A 24,250-nucleotide genomic window follows, 5' to 3' on the forward strand; every position below is an offset into this window, starting at 1 on the left:
GATTATGTGATTGGATAATTCAATGCATAGTCAACCAATGTCTGCATTAGACTTAGGCGGGGACCGCATTTCTTCAAATACGCTGCACTTTCGCCGCATAAATTGCAGACTTGAATGATTTCATAATCCCTGCATTTTTGTTGCAAAAACTCATATAGTTGCAGAAAGTTGAAAGATTTTGTGTTTAGCAGCCATTTTCCCCTGTTGTCATGGGAATGCTATGAAGTGACGTAATTAAGTGACAAAACACACAGACAATTTTTGCAAGTTCCTGCAATTTCGTTGCATAAAATTGCATACAAATCCCACATACTCCATTGCATTTTTAATCAAGGATTTTTGCTCGCAACAATCACAAAAAATCTCTGCATTTGTCTGGAAGGACTGCTACTTGCATGTTTGCCTGTTCTGATTCTTTTTCATGTGCCTCCAGCTGCCATTAGAACCAGACTCCTGCTACCGCTCCACTCCTGCCGTACACCAAAGCAGAACCATCACCACCACTGGACCCCGCCTCTAGCCTGTTCACCTGCCTCTTTCTTTCTTTCTTTTGTTTTTTGGGCTTTTCTGCATTTAATCTTTGACAGAACAGCTAGGTGAGAAAGGGGAGAGAGAGGGGGAAGACATGCAGGAAATCGTCACTTGCCACTTGAGTACTTTGAATAAAACAGTTTACGGTAATTCACACTCCTGGCCCTGTGTCTGTCTGCATTTGGGTTCTGATTATCATTCAAACATAACAAGGACATGACCAACTTCTGAACAGGCAGTAAACATATGTTTTACTTAAACCAAAAATCTTGATCTTTTCACGGTTACTTGGTCACTTTATCATGTTTTTTTTTGTTTGGGTGATGATGCTTAAATAATAAGACCCATGTAAAGACAACCATATTTAAAGTTAATGTTGTACTAATTCATAATCATATGTCACTCGCTGTTCTATATGTCCAGTCTGGTCGGTTTCTTAAGTAACCTGTGCATTATTTCAGACATGAATATTCAGGATGCTGTTTGCAGATCAGGTTTTGTACATTATAGGATGGAACAACATATCCATTTTTAGAAAAGGCACTTTCCAGAAGACCTACAGAGTGGCTGTGTTAATTTACATTTACAGCAATTGCAGGCTTAAAGAACTTTCATTGTTCAAGCATTGTGTGGAGTGTGAATGGACAACTAAAAACATTGATTATTAAGTGATTATTTAGATGTTAATAGAAAATGTGTTATTTTATAATATTTAGAAAAATTGCAAGATATTTTATTTATGAGTACCTTAGAAAGAAAGAACACAAATGTCCAAATTAAGTAGGAGTTAACAAGACATGAAAATATAATGGTATAAAACATTAAGAACAGGCTGGCTACAAGGAGTTTTAAGACGTGGTATAAAGTGATTCTATTCTGGATCCTTGCCAAGAAGAAAACTAACATAGCATTTTGTTGGAACAATCAGGAGACCCCAGCTTGAGGATCTGTAGGAGGATGCAGTACTTTAATAGGGAAAAGCAAAGTATCCAAATTGTTTCCAAAGCTCACAGGGATTTGATATTTGAAGCAGCAAAAGTAACTTATCACTTGATTGATGATGTATTGTATTTTACCCAGTTGTTGTGCTGTTATTAATTTTCATAATAACTAATTTCTTTTTCAAGTGTTCTTTGATATCTTTGGTTTTGAAACAGTATATTAATGGGTTAATGGCAGCAGGTAAAATACTGTACAGCATTACAATCACTACGCGAATTGGGACACCGAATGTAAATCCCACAATATTTGCCATGTACACAAAGCATCTTGGCATGTAATAGAGAAATGTGATGATAATCTGTGGCAAGCAGGTAGACAGAGCCAACATGCGGCTGCTATTAGAACTGGTCATTCTTATAACTGCAACAATGATGACAAAATAAGAAACGATGATAAAACCCAGAGGCAACAGCAAACTGAACATGGCCCCACCAAATGCCACTTCCTGAACTTCTCGCACAGCCTCACATCCAAGCACTGTTATTGCCTGATGGTCACAGTAGCACTGTGTAATTATGTTTAAATTACAGTAAGGCAATCTCAGAGCATCTACAACTATAACCACCATCCAACACATTGGCCAAATCCATGATATTCCACAAAGCACAGAAGCAGTGTTGTTTGTGAAAAGAGCTGTGTAACGCAGTGGAGCACAAATTGCAATAAAGCGATCAAGGGCCATCACCATCAGGATGAAAGAATGAGACGCCCCTAAAAAATGAACAAAGTACATTTGCACAAAGCATCCATAAAATGAAATAATGCTGTCATCAAACCAATATTTTGATATAATCTTTGGCAGAGTTACAGTCCCAAACAATAAGTCAGTTAGTGCCAAGTGGCAAAATATCAGATATGTGGGTTTGTGAAGAGACCTCTCACATTTAACAAACACTAAAATAAAAATATTTCCTCCAGCTATAGCCAAGAAGAAAACAAAAAGCAGGGCTGACACAGGTCCATAATACTCCTGTGAAAGTCCAGGAAATCCCAGGATGAAAAAATGTTTAATCCTTGTTACATTAGTGTAGAACATAATCACTTGAATTAACAGTAACAACCTATCAAAAGAAAACACAAACATCGAAATAGTTATTAGATGTGGGAAGTTGAGAAAAATATGAACTAACATTGGAGCATTAACAATAGACCTAACTTCTTCCAATCTAACAATTGTGCAAACAAAAGTGTTAGTCACTACAGTGTAACTACATGTGTTCTGTGGAGGATCTAAAGTGTAAATCTTACCTCGTAAAAGTTTTAATAGATCTGCCTCCATGGAAGTACTGCCACATGACACTGTAGTGACACCTTATATGTGATTAGCATCTTGTTTGAAACTAATATCAATGTTTACTTTCATAAACAATTAGGTCCCAAATGATCATGTTCTCTAACAAGTTCCACCCATCTGTGCTAACATGACACAAAGAGTAGTGTAAATATTATTCAGGTTCAAGTCAGTGGCTTTCAGCCATAAAACATTATGCAGTTGCAATATACAGTGGCTTAAGAAAGTTTACACACCCATGATAAAGTTGATTAATATATCAAATAAAAAAAATTATTTTGGAAATTGATCTTAATGCCTTAATTCAAAATATTTAGGAAAATCTAACCTTTAAGGAAACTACTTGAACTGTTGGGTCCTTGTAAATTCTGGAGTGTGGTCTAGACCTAATCTATCTGTTAAGTGTCTTGAGATAACTCTTGTTACGAATTGATACTATAAATATTATGAATTGAAATTGAATTAAATAAATAAATGTTCTTTACATCTTCCATAAAATCATCTCTCAATGCAAATCAAACCAGCTATTTAGATAACTGAAATAAAGCCATACCAATCTCTATGTATGGTGAAGGGTATGTGATGATGGGGGGGGGCTATTTTATTCCAATGGCCGAGGGAACTTCATCAGGTTGCAAAGTATCCGGATCCAGGAAATACTGGCCTTTAAAATAAAAATGTGCCTGCCTCTATGGGAATTTATCATATGGGGTGTGTATACTTATGCCCCCTTTATTTTAAGGAAGAACATTTATTAACAATACATTATTCATTCAAAATAAAATTGGTGTCTTTAAAAGGTTGGATTTTCCTAATTTTTAATTAAAGCATTAAGCTCAATTTCTAAAAGATGTTTTTTTATTCCTCTTTTTATCAACTTTAGCATGGGTATGTCAACTTTCTCAAGCCACTGTATTGCGGAGCAGGTTGTGTAAAGATATTTTACAAGACAACTCAGTTCTTTCAAAACCTTTACTCAAGTGTCTGGTCCAAGCAAGGTTTTTGGAACGTTTTGGAATGTATAAGACTGCTGAAGACCTTCCTTTTCCACATTGCCTTTGTTTAATTATTTGCACTGCACTGTGAATTTTATTCTTTTATTCTGGTATTCAACCTGTATTCAGATCAAATGTTCAAAAATGTGCATGGTTTAAATAAAAAAAATCTGCTTGCATTTCTTTTGATTATTTATTTGCAAAAGTTAAAATGAAGCAATGCCTTCTGGGAATTTCAAGACAGAATCGAGTTGACTGCGTCAGCGTGGTTGTTAGAAGTTGAACACTGGAAGTTGGATATGGGGTTCCATTTGTGCCAAAATAAAGTCTATGTGTTGTCTTCCATGCATTTGTGTCTGCTCCGTTTGTGCCAAAATTAAATCGACATCCTAAGTGTCTGTCTATTTGTTGTCTTCCATGTATATATGTCTATTTACTGTCTAAACAAAATGCTGTCTGTGGGTAGTGATTGTTGGAGTGCATGCCAAAGGGTGCCGCGGACACGGGCTTCGCACCGTGAGCGGGTACGCGCGCCACATGGAGAAAGAGGAGGGAGAGAAAAAAAGGAGACGGTCGCTGTTCGGAGGATGATGAACCGGTTGAGATTGTATGCGTGTGTCCTCGAGATCTGAAGTGGACTGTCCTAACCACAGATCACAAGTTACACGAAAAATAAGCAAAGTACAGTACAAACATGGGCGAGAAGAGGATAAGTATCAACCACTGAAGGGAGCCGTCACACTCCTCATCATTCCGACCCTTATCCACTCAGGTGGAATACAGAGTCAACATCATGCACTCAGCAGTCGAGGAATATGAAGTGGAGTGGCCAGAACCACCACCCCCACCGTGGCTTGAGTTTGATGAAAGGCCCCAAAGAGATGTGGACAGGGTAATAAACAAGATCCAGGATATCAGGCTCAATGCCACCTTTGGTGCTGCAACCCATAGCAGACCAGCTACCAAGAGTGCCTTGCTTCCTTACGGAGACCTTCCACCACAGTTAGGCCTAACATATAAGGAGCCAGGTTATATGCAACCTCAACATTACCTTCCACAGTCCAGTTCCACACCAATTCAACACAATTCTGGTCCGCAGACCCATATGCCTAGAACACCTTGGGCTCCCTCGCAACTGACGGTTCCCGGAGCTTCACCTGCACAGATGCTTAGGCCAGGAGAGCCGTCCTATGGGCAAGCCTACAGGGAACTCCCTCGAGCACAGTTAGCCTATAGGGGACCCAGGCCCCCTTTGTCAGACTTCAGCCAGTGAGACCCAAGACAGTTTCCCCGATTAAAGATCGCTCTAGAGAACCTGTTGCCACCTGATGCAAATGTATTCTTAATGTATCAGCTTCTCACTGACCACTTTCAACTAGAAGAGGCGTGTCTGGTAGCAGATTCATACTTCAACTCCCCCACTCCATATTCAGTTACTATAGCAGCTCTGACAGAGAGGTTTGGGCAACCGTACAAGGTTGCACTGAAGAGGATAGCCAGTGTCATCGATTCACCTGACCTCCGACGTGGTGAAGCGGGCGCCTTTGAGAGGTTCGCTTTGCAGGTCCAGTCATTGATGGAAATGTTAATTGTTCTTACTGTGACAATGATGCACATTACCTCAACCAGTGCTCAGCAATCTAAACCCTCACTAAGACTCAAACCACTGAGTGGTCCAAAAATAAGTGTTGGCGTTGTGGAAGGTCCCATCAGGCAGCACAGTGTACGCTCAAAAAGCTTTGTGGTCTTTGTCAAGGGAAACATTTGCAAGTCCTTCATGATGTTAACAGTAGAGCACCAAAGGAGGAGCCAACAGAAAGGAATTGCCTCATAAACACAGCTCCTGGAGTACTCTACTTGGACTGACAGACTGCAACCGGGTGCTACTAAAAGTCATCAGAGTGATCCTGCATAATGGTAAGCACACCCTGGACACCTACGCTATACTAGATGATGGGTCTGAGTGCACATTGCTCCTTCCAGCAGCAGCAGAGAAGCTTGGACTGAAGGGAGAAGTCGAAGATCTCACCTTCAGAACAATCAGGCAGGATTTCTAAACTCTCCATGGGGCCTCTGTATCATTCTGCGTCTCCTCCGTCTCTCAGCCTAAGAAGCGCTTCCGCATTGACAGAGCCTTCACAGCAGCTCACCTAGGCTTGGCGGATCAATCCTATCCAATAGCCAGTCTGCAGAAGAGGTATAAGTACCTGGCAGGTCTCTCCCTTCAGCAGTTTGAGAACGCCAGCCCACTCCTTCTCATCGGTGCCAATCATCCACATCTCATCACCCCCATAGAGCCAGTGAAGCTCGGGCCACCAGGTGGACCAGTCGCCATTCGAACGCTAGAAGGCCCAGCAAGGATTGTGGAGCAACAGCTATGGCTGCAACAGTGTCTTCTGACATCCACTGTTCCTTCCAACATGAAGCTCTTGCAGAACATTGAGAAGCTCTGGCAGCTGGATGTGCTGCCATACAGAAATGCTAAAGTGGTGACCAGGTCAAGACAAGACCAGTAGGCAGTAAGTCTGCTTAAAGAGAAGACTACGTATGTGGAGGTGGACGGAGTACTACGCTATGCAACACCACTGCTCCGTAAGAAGGACATACCCCAATTCCATGCTCCTGAAGAGGCAGTGATGCCGAGCCTCCGAAGTACCGGGAGACTGTTGCCCAAGGATCCTGATCGGGCTATGGCCTACAACAAAGAAATACAGAAGTTAGTTCAGGCAGGCTCTGTGATCAAGCTAGAATCCAGTGCACTCACCCAAGACAGGGTGTTTCCCAATGTCAAGGAAGGATCCTCCAAAGCCAGAATTTGGAGGATGCCACGTCATCAACGCCCGCCAAAGGACCGTTCCAATGTCAAGAATCCTCCGAATTCCTCCAAGGACTGAGTCCTTCATTTGGAAAATTTCCCATAGACAAAGGATGCATATGTGTATTCTTCGCGGTCCCAAATCACCCACAATCCTATGTGCGTGCCTTTGCCAGCTCGTTAAAAATAATAATAGCGGACCTAAGCGGGAGTTTGAGCGGCATCGCTGACGGTGAAATGATAATTTAAATATCATTAAATATTTGTTTAATATATTAAACAAATATAAGCATATTATATTATATAATAATATATTATATAATATATATATATATATATATATATATATATATATATATATATATATACACAGATATATATATCTGTATATATATATATACATATGTATGTATATATATATACATACATATGTATGTATATACAATATAATACATATATAATGTAGTCAACATCTCTCTTTGGCCTCTGTCTCCCTGCTGGTTGTTGGCTTTGCCATCCTTGGTGACCGCCTCCGTTAGTCCCTGTTAAGACAGTTAACACAACAAAAAGATGTTTACGTTATGAACGCTACAACACAACGTTATTACATGGGAAACTACTCATGTTAGCCTTCATTGAACATAGTGAAGTTAACACGGTGCAGTGTTACCTCCAGTCTACAGATACAACCAGTGATAAACACACCAACTTTCTAAATCTCTGCTAACGTTACGCATATACGGTAAAGGCATATAAAAAGCCACATGTACATGCCACCGTACATTAAACTTTACAAAGACAGCAACCCAGCTAGCTAACAGTCGAATGTTAACTGACAGGTTCAGTTAGCTAACGTTAGCTCGGGGTGTATCTACCCAATTATTATAGCAATTTGTACAAGCATTAAAGCGTTAAGCTTTACATTGATGTAAAACATTAACTGTGATAACAAATTTACGACACACACTAAAGATACTTACATTTAAATTATTATTTCACCTTCAGCGATGCCGCTCGAACTCCCGCTGAGGTCCACTATTTTTTATTTTTTTTTAAACGAGCCGCTAAAGGTACGCACATAGGATTGTGGGTGATTTGGGACCACGAAGGATACACATATGCATCCTTCTCTGTCTATGGGAAATCTTCTGAATGAAGGACTCCGTCCTTGGAGGAATTCGGAGGATCCTCGAAATTTGAACGGTCCTTCGACGAACGTTGATGACGTAGCGTCCTCCTCCTGGCTTTGGAGGATCCTTCCTTGACATTGGAAACGCTTGCTAATTCATATTCTACATCCCAACAGCATAATTAAACAGCACAGTTAACACTTCTACAACCATTTCATCTAGTGTTTAGAAATGCAGCAAATAAATTCAATGACGAGAGCCCGCAATGACGTGCCCTTGATAGCCTGTTCCATTGTACATGTTCTCCAAATGCTAAGGAGGACTCTGACCTACTCCTGAAGGGTCCTTTCTTGGAAGGACTAGTCCTACCAAGGAAGGATCCTTGACATTGAGAAACGGGGAGGGAATTGTGGTACATCCCCCACCACATGGTGAGCCACAATGGGAGAACCATGTTGTGTTTAATTGCTCATACCAGTTCAAAGAGCTGAACCTAAATGCAGTGACGTGCAGTCAGGGTAGGCAGGGTAGGCAGTGCCTACCCTATCTACCAGCTACGTTGTAAGCGCAATCCCCGCAAAATTCAAAGTCAAAATGACAGCAGCGGTGTCCGCCGACATCACAGCGGTGAGGAACTTCTCTAAACTCGATTTTAATTCAAAAAAAGAACTAATAGCAAGATGGAGGTCTACGCCAGCCTTAGATGGACTACTGCAGCAAAAGGGACAAATACTCGTTGCATCGTTTCAAACTGACTGGTTTGGAGAAAAGATGTGGCTATGTGCTAACAGTCAGCGGCGGGACCTTTACGGGGTCCTGGATCTGAACAACCTGCCCGCAGCTTTAACCAAGCAGGAAAAACCGTCAGCTCATATAATATCGGAAACTACAGCTTCGCACATTTTCCACCCTGAAACGGATCAAAACATCCAGTTGGAACCGGACCGGGCCAGCACGTCTTTCAGCCCTCGCCCGTCTGTCTATTGAGAGTCAGAGACGATGCAAACTGAAGGCCCGGAAAGACGAGTTTTACAACGCTGTGATCGACGCCTTCACGGGGAAAGAGCGTCGGATGGATTTTATGTACAAATAATCTACCGATTGGTGAGTCAGAAACTATTTTGGGTTTAGTGTGATTGAACTAATGCTGCTAGCCATTTGCCTTCATAGTTGAGCAGTGTGTGTTTTCATTGTTGCAGACTGGGACTGACAAACATAATTGGCCGCAGTGCAATAATTAGAACTAAGATGGTTTCATAACTTGCATTCTGATGCTGGACATTAATGTGTGTGTGTGTGTGTGTGTGTGTGTGTGAGTGTGAGAGAGAGAGAGAGAAAGAGAAAGAGAGAAAGAAAATATGTCACCCTAAATATTTGTCTGAAATCTTAACTTTGCGGGAACACACTGTCATTGCGGTCTTCAAATCAGCTGGTTTAAGAAGTCCTAAGGTAAAAACGGGGGGGAGGGGGGTCAGGCTTTTGCGGTTGCTGCCCCGAGACTAGGAACAAGTTACCCCCCCCCCGATATTCGTACTGTTACAGATGTCGCTCTTTTTAGGTCCAAACTCAAGACATATCTGTCGAGTCTGTCTTTTAATACGTAGCTGTGGTGGGACAGTTTCATTCTTTTGTTTCTTTGAGACCTTTTCTGATTTTACTGTTCGCTATGTTCACTCTTTCTATTGGATGATGTCATTATACTCATTCTGTTAAGCACCGTAGCCTGCTGGTTTCTGGAAAGTGTTATATAATTACATTAGATTGATTTTGATTGATAGATTAATTGGAAATGTCTTGCTATCGACCGCGCGCGGGTGCCGCGCTTGTGCATAACGTTTTGATTATTAGCCTAAACAATAAATTAGGTAATCTGGCTTTCATAACTCAGTGCCTACCCTCTTACTGACATCACCGCACGTCACTGCCTAAATGTGTCCCTCCTACCTTGACCGACCCTAGGTGCATCACTCCTGGGAGTTCTTCTACGTTTCAGGGAGCATCCTGTCGGCATTAGCGGAGACATAAAGGGAATGTTTCATCAGGTCCGCCTTCTACCTGAAGACAAGCCCCTACTGCATTTTGTGTGGCGCAACATGAGGAGAGAATATCCCCCAGAAGTCTTTGAGTGCAGGTGCTACCATTTGGCACAACTTGCAGTCCATGCTGCGCTAGCTATACCTTGCAGAAGCACGTCTCAGATCACTGTGAGCCTGGGGATAGTGTCCGGTCATCAGTGGAAAGATGTTTCTACGTGAATAACTTAGAAACATCTACAGGCCCTCCTAGCCTCCGGAGGATTTGAGCTGCGCCAGTGGGCCAGTAAATTTTCCAGCGTAGTTAATCACCTACCAAAGGAGGCCAGATCAGACCACCTTGAGCTCTGGCTTACTCAAGAGGTAGCAGAGGCTCCAGAATCGACCCTCGGGCTCAGTTGGCACTTCCAGTCCATCACCTTAGGGTATAAGCACCGGCCTGTGGATTACAGAGTGCCTACTATGCAGAATGTGTACAAGGTGCTGGCAAGCCAGTACGACCCTCTTGGGTTCATTCTGCCATTCATAACCAGAGCCAAGATTTAGTCCAGCGCCTCTGGGACAAGAAAAGGGAATAGGATGACCCCCTCCCCCCACAGGAGCTTCTAGATGCCTAGAACGAGTGGTCAGGGGAACTACAGGTCCAACCATCTATCTGCCTGCCTAGGTGCTATACTCCTGAAGAAGTGGACTGTGACAGCGTCATACGTGAGCTCCACATATTCTGCGACACTTCCAAAAGAGCATAAGGGGCTGTAGCCGACTTAAGAACAGAGGAAAATCAGGGCAAGACCTACCTGGCATTCCTTTTGGCAAGATTCAGAGTAGAACCCAAACTTGTCCTGTCAATGCCGAGACTGGAGTTGTGTGCAGCTGTAGTAGGAGCCCAAATCGCCACAGTGTTACAACAGGAGCTCACATTGAAAATCAATCAGATAACAATGTGGACTGATTCCACAACTGTGTTGATGTGGCTACAGTCTGAGTCTTGTCGCTTTGAAGTCTTAGTTGGCACAAGGGTGCCCGAGATCCAAGAGCTCACTGACCTCAGAGCGTGGCTTTATGTGGATTCAGCAAGGAATCCTGCAGATAACATCACAAGAGGAAAGACATAGAGATCTTGCAGAGCCAAATAGGTGGAGTCAAGGCCCACCTGCTCCACTCTTCAGACACCTGGCCCGTGAAACCGACCACCTCAGCTGAGGAAGAGGTATCAGAACTCCGGAAGTTAATCTTCTGCGGAGTTGCATCCACAGATGCGGACAAGTATAACACTTGAAGGGAGCTCATCAATGTTACAGCGCAGGACCTTCACGGGGCAGCAGACCAGCATAGTAGTCCTACGGTCGCAGACTACCAGAAAGCAGAGACCCTCATCTTCCGAAGAGCCCAATGGGACAGCTTCCCAGAAGAGCTGCATCTCTTGAGAGCTGGCAAGCCAGTCCCATCTAGTAGTCGCCTACTTACCTTATCCCCAGAGTTTGACGCGTCACAAGACATCATCTGAGTAGGTGGCAGACTACAATGATCCGAAGACCTGGAGCATTCCACCCTCTATCCCATCATTCTAGATCCTAGTCACCCTGCAATCAAACTTCTGATAAAGAATTATGACAGTTGACTGCATCACCCTGGCACCAAGAGGGTGTTTGCAGAAATACAATGCACATTTTGGATCCTTAGAGGGCGTGAGGCCATCCCTCACCACCAGCACACTTGGAATGAGTGTCATCGGTGGAAGTCTAAACCAGTGATTGCCAAGATGGCCGACCTATTGACAGCCCGCCTGCGCCGATTTAAGCCAGCATTCCACTCCACTGGCATGGACTGTTTTGGGCCATTCCAGGTCAAGGTGGGGTGGCGTCTTGAGAAGAGATGGGGTATAATCTCTGTCTTACCACCCAAGCTGTGCACTTTGATCTCCTCACCATCAATGCTGACTCTTTTCTGATGGACCTGAGGAGGTTCATTGCCCGCAGAAGGACTCCAGCTGAGTTGTTCTCAGATCATGGGGCAAATTTCAAGGGAGGAGAGAAAGAACTGCGAGAGGCCTTTGCTGCACTGTCCCCAAGCTGATGCAGAGCCTTGTCAAAGAGTCTTTCACTTTAATCCACCGACGGCACCACATTTTGGAGGAGTCTGGGTAAGGGAGATCCGTTCAGTCAAACAGGCACTCTACACCACCGTGGGTGCTCAGGCACAGGCTGGAGAGGTGCTCAGAACAGTGCTCATAGAAGTGGAAGGCATTTTAAATTCATTCCAAACCCTTGGGTTATTTATCATCCAACGTTGCGGATTTTGACCCTGTGACCCCAAGTGTCTTGTTGATGGGGCGGCCCGATGGATCGCTTCCTCAGGCGGTGTATCTGAATACGGAGCTCCTCAGCCAACGCAGGTGGAGACACTCTCAGATCTGGTCAGATCACTTTAGGTCAAGTTTTATTAGGCACTATGTACCCAGCCTGCAAACCCGCCAGAAGTGGCATGTCATCAGGGACAACCTCACAGATACTAGTAGACCCCCAGCTACCAAGGGCACTCTGGCCTATCGGACGAGTGGTCAAGGTGTACACCAGCGGAGATTGTCATGTGAGATCTGCTGACGTGAAGATATAGGATAAGATCTACACCAGGCCTATGGCCCGGCTGGTTATCCTCCCATCCAAACCAAATGATAAGGACCAACCTTCCAACCCACCCCCACCAGAAGTTGATTGACTATTGTAGGTGTAAACTGCTATCGCTATTTGGGGTGGCTATACAAAAGGCTGTCTTGTGGGTAGTGATTGTTGGAGTGTATGCCAAAGCGTGGCGTGGACACGCCACACGGAGAAAGAGGGAGAGAAAAAAGGAGACTGTCGCTGTTCGAAGGATGATAAAACCGGTTAAGATTGCGTGTGTGCATCCTCGAGATCTGTGAGTCATGTAACTTGTGTTGTCAGTTCTTTTAAGCTTGTTGTTGTAGGCTAATTGTTTAGTTCTATAGTGCTAATCTAAATTAAGCTAGCTACTGATTTGTTGTCCTCATTTCTTTACCTGTTAGCTAGGTTACACTTGTCTGTTGATCCAATATAACAGTAATTGTCACGCCCTGCCTCACGGTTGCAATTTATGTGCACTGTTTACATGCTGTAGTAGTAACACAGCATTATTATAATGTGGTTAATGGTGAGTTTGTTATTATCAGTCAGCCTATATGTATATAATGTTCTAAATGATGGGTTTGTTATTGTTGCGTAGTCTGTATGTGTTCTTAGGCATTGTGTATGGTGGCCTTTAAAGTGTTTTTTTTCCCTTGCAGGACCACACGCACCTACAGAACTAAACAGTAATAGCAGAAGCCCATGTTTGTACTGTTGCTTATTGAATAAAATATCAAGAGAGAAGTGGTCTCCGTCCGTGTTTTGGCTGACGCACCTGGGCGAAGTTGGAAACTGGGATCAGCTTAAGATACAGTCCTAATTTAGTCCTCCACAACACTGTCTATGACTATTCCTGTCTATCCATGCGTTGTTATGCTATGTGTCGTCTTCCATGTACAGTATATGTGTCTATTTACTGTCTATGTCAATTGCGCACATGGCTCAACTTTTGTCTGTGTCAACTCAGCTCACTCCCGTCGTCTGTCCTTGTCATTTGACTGCCGTCTTGCTGTGTCAATGCTGGCAGTGTCATGACTGTGTTGTTTCACTCTGTCGTCGATATGTATCGTCTTCACTCTCTTGCTTCGTGTTGTTGCTATGCCTCATGTCATTCTGTCGTTACTTTGTTGTCCCCCCCCCCCCCCGGAAAATATTTCCTTGCAACTTGAGTACTTAAATAAAACAGTTTAATTCACATTACTGGCTCTGCGTCTTTCTGCATTTGGGTTGTGATTATCATTCAAACATAACAGGGACATGACCAGCTTCAAGTTTTGTACATTATAGGACGGCAAACCATATTCATTTTTAGAAAAGGCACTTTCCCGAAGACCCACAGAGTGGCTGTGCGAATATACATTTACAGCAATTGCAGGCTTACAGAATGTTTAAGCATTATGTGGAGTGTGAATGGACAACTAAAAAAAAGGTGATTATTAAGTGATTTGATGCTAATAGAAAATGTGTTTATTTTAAAATATTTAGAAAAATTGCAATACATTTTATTTATGAGTACCTTAGAAAGAAAGAACACAAATGTGCAAACAAAGTATGAGTTAGCAGACATGAAAATGTAAAAGTAGTGTAAAACATTAACATTGGGCTGGCTACAAGGAGTTTTAAGACGTGGTATAAAGTGATTCTATTCTGGATCCTTGCCAAGAAGAAAACTAACATAGCATTTTGTTGGAATAATCAGGAGACCCCAGCTTGAGGATCTTTAGGAGGATGCAGTACTTTAATAGGGAAAAGCAAAGTATCCAAATTGTGTCCAAAGCTCACAGGGAAGTGACATTTGAAGCAGCAAAAGTAACTTATCACTTGATTCATGATGTAAAGTATTTTACCCAGTTGTTGTGCGGTCATTCATTTTCATAATAACTAATTTCTTTTTCAAGTGTTCTTTGATATCCTTGGTTTTGAAACAGTATATTACTGGGTTAATAGCAGCAGGTAAAATACTGTACAGCATTACAATCACTACGCGAATTGGGACACTGAATGTAAATCCCACAATATTTGCCATGTACACAAAGCATCTTGGCATGTAATAGAGAAATGTGATGATTATCTGTGGCAAGCAGGTAGACAGAGCCAACATGCGGCTGCTATTAGAACTGGTCATTCTTATAACTGCAACAATGATGACAAAATAAGAAACGATGATAAAACCCAGAGGCAACAGCAAACTGAACATGGCCATACCAAATGCCACTTCCTGAACTTCTCGCACGGCCTCACATCCAAGCCCTGTTATTGACTGATGGTCACAGTAGCACTGTGTAATTATGTTTAAATTACAGTAAGGCAATCTCAGAGCATCTAAAACTATACCCACCATCCAACACATTGGCAAAATCCATGATATTCCACAAAGCACAGAAGCAGTGTTGTTTGTGAAAAGAGCTGTGTAACGCAGTGGAGCACAAATTGCAATAAAGCGATCAAGGGCCATCACCATCAGGATGGAAGAATGAGACGTTGCTAAAAAATGAACAAAGTACATTTGCACAAAGCATCCATAAAATGAAATAATGCTGTCATCAAACCAATATTTTGATATAATCTTTGGCAGAGTTACAGTACCAAACAATAAATCAGTTAGTGCCAAGTGGCAAAATATCAGATATGTGGGTTTGTGAAGAGACCTCTCACATTTAACAAACACTAAAATAAAAATATTTCCTACAGCTATAGCCAAGAAGAGAACAAAAAGCAGGGCTGACACAGGTCCATAATACTCCTGTGAAAGTCCAGGAAATCCCAGGATGAAAAAATGTTTAATCCTTGTTACATTAGTGTAGAACATAATCACTTGAATTAACAGTAACAACCTATCAAAAGAAAACACAAACATTGAAATGGTTATTAGATGTGATAAGTTGAGAAAAAAAAAAATAACATTGAAGCATTTACAATAGACCTAACTTCTTAGTAGTTAGTCACAACAGTGAAATTTCATGTGTTCTGTGGAGCATCTAACGTGTCAATCTTACCTCGTAAAAGTTTTAATAGATCTGCCTACATGGAAGTACTGCTACATGACACTGTAGTGACCCCTTATATGTGATTAGCATCTTGTTTGAAACTAATATCAATGTTTACTTTCATAAACAATTAGGTCCCAAATGATCATGTTCTCTAACAAGTTCCACCTATCTGTGCTAACACGACACAAAGAGTAGTGTAAATATTATTCAGGTTCAAGTCAGTGGCTTTCAGCCATAAAACATTATGCAACTGCAATATACAGTGGATTGAAAAAGTTCACACAACCATTTATTCCTCTTTTTTTTTTTTTTTAAATATGTTTATTGATTTTCAAGAAATGAAGAAGGAAAGGGGAGAGGGAAAACAGAAAATAAAAACCTGACAAGAAAAAAAAAAGAAACAAAAAGAAACAAACCCCCCCCCTAAACCTACTGAACATTATTCCTCTTTTTAATCGACTTTATCATGGGTGTGTCAACTTTCTCTGTATTGCGGAGCAGGTTGTATAAAGATATATTTCACAAGACAACTCCGTTCTTTCAAAACCTTTACTCAGGTGTCTGGTTTGCAAAACATGATATTAGAATTGATTACAAGCAAGGTTTTTGGAACGTTTTGGAATGTATAAGACTGCTGAAGACCTTCCTTTTCAACAGTGCCTTTGTTTAATTATTGGCACTGCACTGTACTGTGAATTTTATTCTTTTATTCTGGTATTCAACCTATATTCAGATCAGATGTTCAAAATGTGCATGGTTTGAATAAAACAAATCTAGTTGCATTTTCTTTTATTTGATTTATTTGCAAAAGTTAAAATGAAGCAATGTCTTCAATTTCAAGACAGAATCGAGTTGACTGCGTCAGCGTGGTTGTTAGAAGTTGAAGACTGGAAGTTGGATATGGGGTTCCATTTGTGCCAAATTAAGTCTATGTGTCGTCTTCCATGTATTTGTGTCTACTCCGTTTGTGCCAAAATTAAATCGACATCCTAACTGTCTGTCTATGTGTTGTCTTCCATGTATGTATCCACACGGAGAAAGAGGAGAGAGAGAAAAAAGGAGACGGTTGATGTTCAGAGGATGATGAACCGGTTCAGATCGTGTGTGTGCATCCTCGAGATCTCTGAGTCATGTAACTTGTGTTGTCAGTTCTTTTAAGCTTGACGTTGTAGGCTAATGGTTTTATAGTTCTATAGTGCTAATCTAAATTAAGCTAGCTAGGGATTTGTTGTCTTTGTTCTTTACCTATTAGCTAGGTTACACTTGTCTGTTGATCCAATATAACAGTAATTGTCACGCCCTGTCTCACAGTTTCAATTTATGTGCACTGTTTACATCCTGTAGTAGTAACACAGCATTATAATAATGTGGTTAATGGTGAGTTTGTTATTATCAGCCAGCCTATCTATATATAATGTACTAAATGATGGGTTTGTTATGGTTTGCTAGTCTGTATGTGGTTCTTATGCATTGTGTATGGTGGCCTTTAAAGTGTTGTTTTTCCCTAGCAGAACCACACACACCTACACAGCTAAACCGTAATAGCAGACGCCCATGTTTGTACTGTTGCTTTATTGAATAAAATATCGAGAGAAGTGGTCTCCGTCCATATTTTGGCAGATGCACCTGGGTGAAGTTGGAAACTGGGATCAGCTGAAGATACAGTCCCAATTTAGTCCTCCAACACTGTCTATGACCATGCCTGTCTGTCTATGCTGTGTCATGCTATGTTTCGTCTTCCATGTACAGTATATGTGTCTATTTACTGTCTATGTCGATTGCGCACATGGCTCAACTTTTGTCTGTGTCAACTCACTCCCGTCTGTCCTTGTCATTTGACTGCAGTCTTGCTGTGTCAATGCTGGCAGTGTCATGACTATGTGTTGTTTCACTCTGTCGTCGCTATGTATCGTCCTCACTCTCTTGCTTTGTGTTGTTGCTATGCCTCATGTCACTCTGTCGTTAGCAAGAGCTAACGTCAGCTAGCAAAAGCGCCAGCAATTTACGTCACGGAATCCCAGCATGCACCAGTCAATATTAAAGCACCATAGCTCCAGAAGAATGGGCAAACAATCATCGGAGACATAACCAAACCGAGCGATGGGAGCCCATCTGTAACCCCTTCATATCAGGAAATATAACAAAAAATCTTATTTAGCTATGTAATGATAGCTAGCAAACAGGCTGCAACAGGTTTTAACGGTTGAGGCTAGTAGGGATACAGCTAGCTACTTTCCTTTACTTTCTAGCCACAACCGTTAGCTAGCTAACTAGTTACTTGCTAGTTATTAGGAAAAGGCAAGTTATACCTATGGGGATTTGGTGTGGATTACAAAGGCTAACCTAAAAGAAGCACTGTATTCATATTTAAATTCTAAAATATCGGAGTCTGAGTGCGGACAGTTTTCTACCATCAGCGCCAGGACATATATACAGTGGTGTGAAAAAGTGTTTGCCCCCTTCCTCATTTCCTGTTCCTTTGCATGTTTGTCACACTTAAGTGTTTCGGAACATCAAACCAATTTAAACAATAGTCAAGGACAACACAAGTAAACACAAAATGCAATTTGTAAATGAAGGTGTTTATTATTAAAGGTGAAAAAAAAATCCAAACCATCATGGCCCTGTGTGAAAAAGTGATTGCCCCCTAAACCTAATAACTGGTTGGGCCACCCTTAGCAGCAACAACTGCAACTAAGCGTTTGCGATAACGTGCAATGAGGCTTTTACTGCGTCCTGGAGGAATTTTGACCCACTCATCTTTGCAGAATTGTCCTAATTCAGTTACATTAGAGGGTTTGAGCATGAACTGCCTTTTTAAGGTCATACCACAACATCTCAATAGGATTCAGGTCAGGACTTTGGCTAGGCCACTCCAAAGTCTTCATTTTGTTTTTCTTCAGCCATTTGGTGGTGGACTTGCTGGTGTGTTTAGGATCATTGTCCTGCTGCAGAACCCAAGTTCGTTTCAGCTTGAGTACACGAACAGATGGTCGGACATTCTCCTTCAGGATCTCTTGGTAGACAGCAGAATTCATAGTTCCTTTTATCAAGGCAAGTCTTCCAGGTCCTGAAGCAGCAAAACAGCCCCAGACCATCACACTACCACCACCATATTTTACTGTTGGTATAATGTTCTTTTTATGAAATGCAGTGTTCCTTCTACGCCAGATATACTTGGACACACACCTTCCAAAGAGTTCCACTTTTGTCTCATCGGTCCACAGAATGTTGTCCCAAAAGTCTTGGGGATCATCAAGATGTGTTGTGGAGAAATTGAGACGAGCTGTGATGTTCTTTTGCTCAGCAGTGGTTTTCTCCTTGGAACTCTGCCATGCAGGGCATTTTTGCCCAGTCTTTTCCTGATGGTGGAGGCATGAACGCTGACCTTAACTGAGGCAAGTGAGGCCTGCAGTTCATTGGACGTTGTTGTGAGGTCTTTTGTGACCTCTTGGATGAGTCGTTGCTGCGCTCTTGGGTAATTTTGGGCGGCCGGCCACTCCTGGGAAGGTCACCACTGTTCCATGTCTTCGCCATTTGTGGATAATGGCTCTCACTGTGGTTGGCTGGATTCCAAAGCTTTGGAAATAGCTTTATAACCCTTTCCAGACTGATAGATCTCAATTACTTTCTTTCTCAATTGTTCCTGAATTTCTTTGGGTCTCGGCATGATGTGTAGCTTTTAAGGATCTTCTGGTGGACCTTACTGTGTCAAGCAGCTCCTATTAAGTGATGCCTTGATTGTGAACAGGTGTGGCAATAATCAGGCCTGGGTTTGGCTAGAGAAATTGAACTCAGGTGTGGACAACCACAGTTATAGTATGTTTTAACAAGGGGGGCAATCACTTTTTCACACAGGGGCATGATGGTTTGGATTTTTTTTCACCTTTAATAATAAACACCTTCATTTACAAATTGCATTTTGTGTTTACTTGTGTTGTCCTTGACTATTGTTTAAATTGGTTTGATGTTCCGAAACACTTAAGTGTGACAAACATGCAAAGGAACAGGAAATGAGGAAGGGGGCAAACACTTTTTCACACCACTGTACATGACCTGTCATCCCTGTCAGCGTGCAGCTTCAGACAACAAGGCATCTTGCCTGTCCGCTCATTCTTAAAACACTCCTGTCACTCTGCTGCAGGTCAGCACAAAGCTGAGAGTGCTCCCTCAAGTGTGTTTGAGCAATGGAGAAGTCTTTTAAATACGCATCTACCTTTCAGCAGCTATGCTCCTGTATTTGAGGATATAGCATGTCTACCCTCTGACCCCAGTCATGGCTTTGATATGCAAAGTGACATGGAGGAAATTATTTGAGGGCCATTATATAGGCTACTTTGTGTATGTGGCAAAAAGGTTATGTGGGAAAATTTTAAATATGCAATCGGTTACTTATTTGAAAGCATTTTGATCTATCAAAACTTAATGTAAAAGAATGACATGAAAATCCAAACTTTTAGTTAGCGACTGTTGCCCTTAGGTAGCTTCTCTTTCCCTCCCCTCTCTCTGTCTGTCCTAATTGCAGGAGTGGAGTCGGGTGTGCTGGAGTCAGGTGTCCAGCTGCCTCTCATCGGCCACCTGCATCTTTCTGACGGACCCGCTCCTTTTCAGAATTCCCCTGACCTGCCCCCCGGAAACCTTGACTTGCAACTTGAGTACTTTGAATAAAACAGTTTATTTCACACTCCTGGCCCTGCGTCTGTCAGCATTTGGGTTTTGATTATCATGCAAACATAACAGGGACATGACCAGCTTCTGAACAGGCAGTAAACATATGTTTTACTTAAACCAAAAATATTGATCTTTTCATGGTCACTTGGTTACTTAATCATGTTTGTTTTTTTTATTCTGGTGATGATGTTCTATGTTCCCAGTCTTGTCGGTTTCTTAAGTAACCTGTGCATTATTTCAGACAAATATTCAGGATGCTGTTTGCAGATCAGGTTTTGTACATTATAGGATGACACAACACATTCATTTTTAGAAAAGGCACTTTCCAGAAGACCTACAGTGTGGCTGTGTTAATTTACATTTACAGCAATTGCAGGCTTAAAGAACTTTCAAATTCAAGTTATGTTTAAGCATTATGTGGAGTGTGAATGAACTAAAAAAAATTGATTATTAAGTGATTATTTTGATGCCAATAGAAAATGTGTTTATTTTATAACATTTAGAAAAATTGCAATACATTTTATTTATAGAGTATTTATGACTAAAGAACACAAATATGCAAACAAAGTATGAGCTAGCAGACATGAAAATGTAAAAGTAGTGTAAAACATTAACATTGGGCTGGCTACAAGGAGTTTTAAGACGTGGTATAAAGTGATTCTATTCTGGATCCTTGCCAAGAAGAAAAGCCTCAGTAAACTAACATATCATTTTTGTTCAGGAGACCCCTGCTTCAGGATCTGTAGGAGGATGCAGTACTAGTAATATGGACTACTAATAGTGAAAAGCAAAGTATCCAAATTGTTTCTAAAGCTCACAGGGAAGTGACATATTTGAAGCAGCAAAAGTAACTTATCACTTGATTGATGATGTCTTGTATTTTACCCAGTTGTGCTGTTATTAATTTTCAGAGTAACTAATTTCTTTTTCAAGTGTTCTTTGATATCCTTGGTTTTGAAACAGTATATTAATGGGTTAATGGCAGCAGGTAAAATACTGTACAGCATTACAATCACTATGCGAACTGGGACACTGAATGTAAATCCCACAAAATTTGCCATGTACACAAAGCATCTTGGCATGTAAAAGAGAAATGTAATGATAATCTGTGGCAAGCAGGTAGACAGAGCCAACATGCGGCTGCTATTAGAACTGGTCATTCTTATAACTGCAACAATGATGACAAAATAAGAGACAATGATAAAACCCAGAGGCAACAGCAAACTGAACATGGCCATACCAAATGCCACTTCCTGAACTTCTCGCACGGCCTCACATCCAAGCCCTGTTATTGACTGATGGTCACAGTAGCACTGTGTAATTATGTTTAAATTACAGTAAGGCAATCTCAGAGCATCTAAAACTATACCCACCATCCAACACATTGGCAAAATCCATGATATTCCACAAAGCACAGAAGCAGTGTTGTTTGTGAAAAGAGCTGTGTAACGCAGTGGAGCACAAATTGCAATAAAGCGATCAAGGGCCATCACCATCAGGATGAAAGAATGAGACGCCCCTAAAAAATGAACAAAGTACATTTGCACAAAGCATCCATAAAATGAAATAATGCTGTCATTAAACCAATATTTTGATATAATCTTTGGCAGAGTTACAGTCCCAAACAATAAGTCAGTTAGTGCCAAGTGGCAAAATATCAGATATGTGGGTTTGTGAAGAGACCTCTCACATTTAACAAACACTAAAATAAAAATATTTCCTACAGCTATAGCCAAGAAGAGAACAAAAAGCAGGGCTGACACAGGTCCATAATACTCCTGTGAAAGTCCAGGAAATCCCAGGATGAAAAATGTTTAATCCTTGTTACATAGTGTAGAACATAATCACTTGAATTAACAGTAACAACCTATCAAAGAAAACACAAACATTGAAATGGTTATTAGATGTGACAAGTTGAGGAAAAATATGAAATAACATTAACAATAGACCTGTTAGTCACTACAGTGTAATTTCATGTGTTCTGTGGAGCATCTAAAGTGTAAATCTTACCTCGTAAAAGTTACAATAGATCTGCCTCCATGGAAGTACTGCCACATGACACTGTAGTGACACCTTATATGTGATTAGCATTGTATTTGAAACTAATATCAATGTTTACTTTCATAAACAATTAGGTCCCAAATGATCATGTTCTCTAACGAGTTCCACCCATCTGTGCGAACATGACACAAAGAGTAGTGTAAATGTTTTTCAGGTTCAAGCTTTTAGGCATAAAAATGATGCAGCTGCAATATACAATGGCTTGAGAAAGTTTACAAACCCATGCTAAAGTTCATTAAAAATAAAAATAAAAAAAAATCTTTTGGAAATATATCTTAATGCCTTAATTAAAAATATTTAGGAAAATCCAACCTTTAAGGACACCAATTTTCTTTCTGAATGATTATAAATAAATAAATGTTCTTCCTTAAAATACAGGGGGCATAAGTATACACACCCCTATGTTAAATTCCCATAGAGGCAGGCACATTTTTATTATTAAAAGACAGTTATTTCATGGATCAGGATACTATGCATCCTGATAAAGTTCCCTTGGCCTTTGGAATTAAAATAGCCCCCCCCTCCCCCACATCATCACGTACTCTTCACCATACATAGCGATTGGCATGGGGAACCTTCCATAAGATCATCTCTCAATGCAAATCACACCAGCTATTAAGCTAACTGAAATAAAACCATGCCAATCTCTATGTATGGTGAAGGGTATGTGATGATGGGGGGCTATTTTAATTCCAAAGGCCAAGGGAACATTATCAGGATGCGTAGTATATCCTGATCCATGAAATAACTGGCCTTTAAAAATAAAAATGTGTCTGGCTGTATGGGAATTTAACATATGGGGTGTATAATATATTTTTAATAATAATGTGTTTGATGTTTTATGTAAAGCACTTTGGATTGCACTGCTGCTTAAAAGTGCTATACAAAATAAATTGCCTTGCCATGCCTATTCAATGGCCCTCTGTTTGCGGCGAGTCTGGAGTGCCCCACTGGGAAATTAGAGACTCATCAGTTTTTAAAATTATAATCAGTTACCAAGTTCATCCATGAAGTTGGTCAATGTTGCATTACAAAACAACACGTAGTAGCTACAGCTACGTGTACGAGCTTCGACTGAGCTACAACGGTTGTTGCCGGGGTAAGTTTTAGAGAGCTTTTGTGCCTCTTAAGAGATAAAATGAAATTAAAATGTCTGTACAACATGAATAGTGCCCTTATGTGACAAGATCCATTTTAAACTCAGACATAGTTCTAACTCACCTACCCTGGTCCCTGTCTCGATTCTGCCGGTAGCTGGTAGCTTGTAGTTGGTAGCTGCCGTCCGGTTAGTGTGGTCAGCCAAACTGTGATAATCATCTCAATAACAATTTACAGAGCCACGGTGGTGTGGCTATGCCCTCCAGAGGACAGGTCATGACTTTGCAACGAAAACTTTTTATTCCCCTCAAAAATAAGAAATTGAGCATTGTAGTGGTTATGACCATATCTGTGACTATGTACCTACAGCACATGGAAATGGGGCAATTGATTATGTGGCTTGCACAGTGATAGCGTTAGAGAACGTAGCTGTAGTCTCGCGCTGAAGTCCCGCTGTAGCAGGAAAGTAAAACAGTGGGCACATTGCTCAGCGCTACTTTTTTTTAGGGGGGGGAGAGGGGGGACTTCAAGACATGACTGGCTGAACACACTGAAAAACAGCAGCTAGGAGCTAGCAGCTACAAGCTACTGGCAGGATAGAGACAGGGACCAGGGTAGGTGAATTTAAACAATGTCTGAGTTGAAAACGCATTTTGTTGTCACGCAAGGGCCCTGTTCACGTGGCACAAACATTTCAATCGCATATTACGTCTGTTAAGAGGCACAAAGGCTCTATAAAACTTACCCCGACAACTGCCGTTTTAGCTCAGTGGAAGCTCATACACATTGCTGCGGCTACTCCGTGTTGCCTGCACTGATTCGGTTGTTTGTTTGTTTTTCAATCAAAAGCATACGCATATTTATGATGATAAAGATTAATTCTCCTTTAACAGTTTTTGCCTTTTAAAAATAGTCTATTATATTGACTGTATTGCAGTAGCAATTTTACACCAGCAGAAGTCAGTGCTGGCGCTACAGAGGAAGGATAACA

General features: G+C 41.3%; 3 protein-coding genes and 2 long non-coding RNA genes across 5 annotated transcripts; 1 reads left to right on the plus strand and 4 right to left on the minus strand.

The window, feature by feature from the left end:
* Positions 1 to 21: 21 nt before the first annotated feature.
* On the minus strand, positions 22 to 16,957 carry LOC116671661 (uncharacterized). The gene is made up of 3 exons (XR_004327322.1): positions 16,944 to 16,957; positions 8,492 to 8,496; positions 22 to 387 (listed from the first exon to the last, which is right to left on the minus strand). It is a non-coding gene; the product is annotated as an uncharacterized LOC116671661 (long non-coding RNA).
* Positions 1,604 to 2,996, minus strand: LOC116671461 (olfactory receptor 52E8-like). The gene has a single exon (XM_032502779.1). It carries the CDS (start codon positions 2,810 to 2,812, stop codon positions 1,604 to 1,606), a length of 1,209 nt encoding a protein of 402 aa, XP_032358670.1. The 5' UTR covers positions 2,813 to 2,996.
* LOC116671683 (uncharacterized) lies at positions 4,359 to 16,951 on the plus strand. Its single transcript, XR_004327328.1, has 4 exons — positions 4,359 to 4,452; positions 5,040 to 5,043; positions 5,537 to 5,540; positions 16,941 to 16,951. It is a non-coding gene; the product is annotated as an uncharacterized LOC116671683 (long non-coding RNA).
* On the minus strand, positions 14,283 to 15,306 carry LOC116671499 (olfactory receptor 52E4-like). Its single transcript, XM_032502833.1, has one exon. The coding sequence runs from the start codon at positions 15,294 to 15,296 to the stop codon at positions 14,283 to 14,285; it is 1,014 nt and encodes a 337-aa protein (XP_032358724.1). The 5' UTR covers positions 15,297 to 15,306.
* Positions 16,958 to 20,981: 4,024 nt separating the features above from the next.
* On the minus strand, positions 20,982 to 21,908 carry LOC116671626 (olfactory receptor 52E8-like; the record flags this gene model as incomplete). The annotated part of the gene is made up of 1 exon (XM_032502972.1): positions 20,982 to 21,908. A coding segment is annotated over one exon (927 nt), but the record flags the coding sequence as incomplete, so codon positions are not given.
* Between the last annotated feature and the right edge of the window lie 2,342 nt (positions 21,909 to 24,250).

The sequence above is a fragment of the Etheostoma spectabile genome, chromosome 3 (genome assembly GCF_008692095.1).
Source record: "Etheostoma spectabile isolate EspeVRDwgs_2016 chromosome 3, UIUC_Espe_1.0, whole genome shotgun sequence".
NCBI classification, from domain to species: Eukaryota; Metazoa; Chordata; class Actinopteri; order Perciformes; family Percidae; genus Etheostoma; species Etheostoma spectabile.

Excerpts from the sequence above, each read along its gene's own strand:
- LOC116671461 (XM_032502779.1), bottom strand. The coding sequence starts at position 2,812 with ATGGAGGCAGATCTATTAAAACTTTTACGAGGTAAGATTTACACTTTA.
- LOC116671499 (XM_032502833.1), bottom strand. The coding sequence starts at position 15,296 with ATGTTTGTGTTTTCTTTTGATAGGTTGTTACTGTTAATTCAAGTGATT.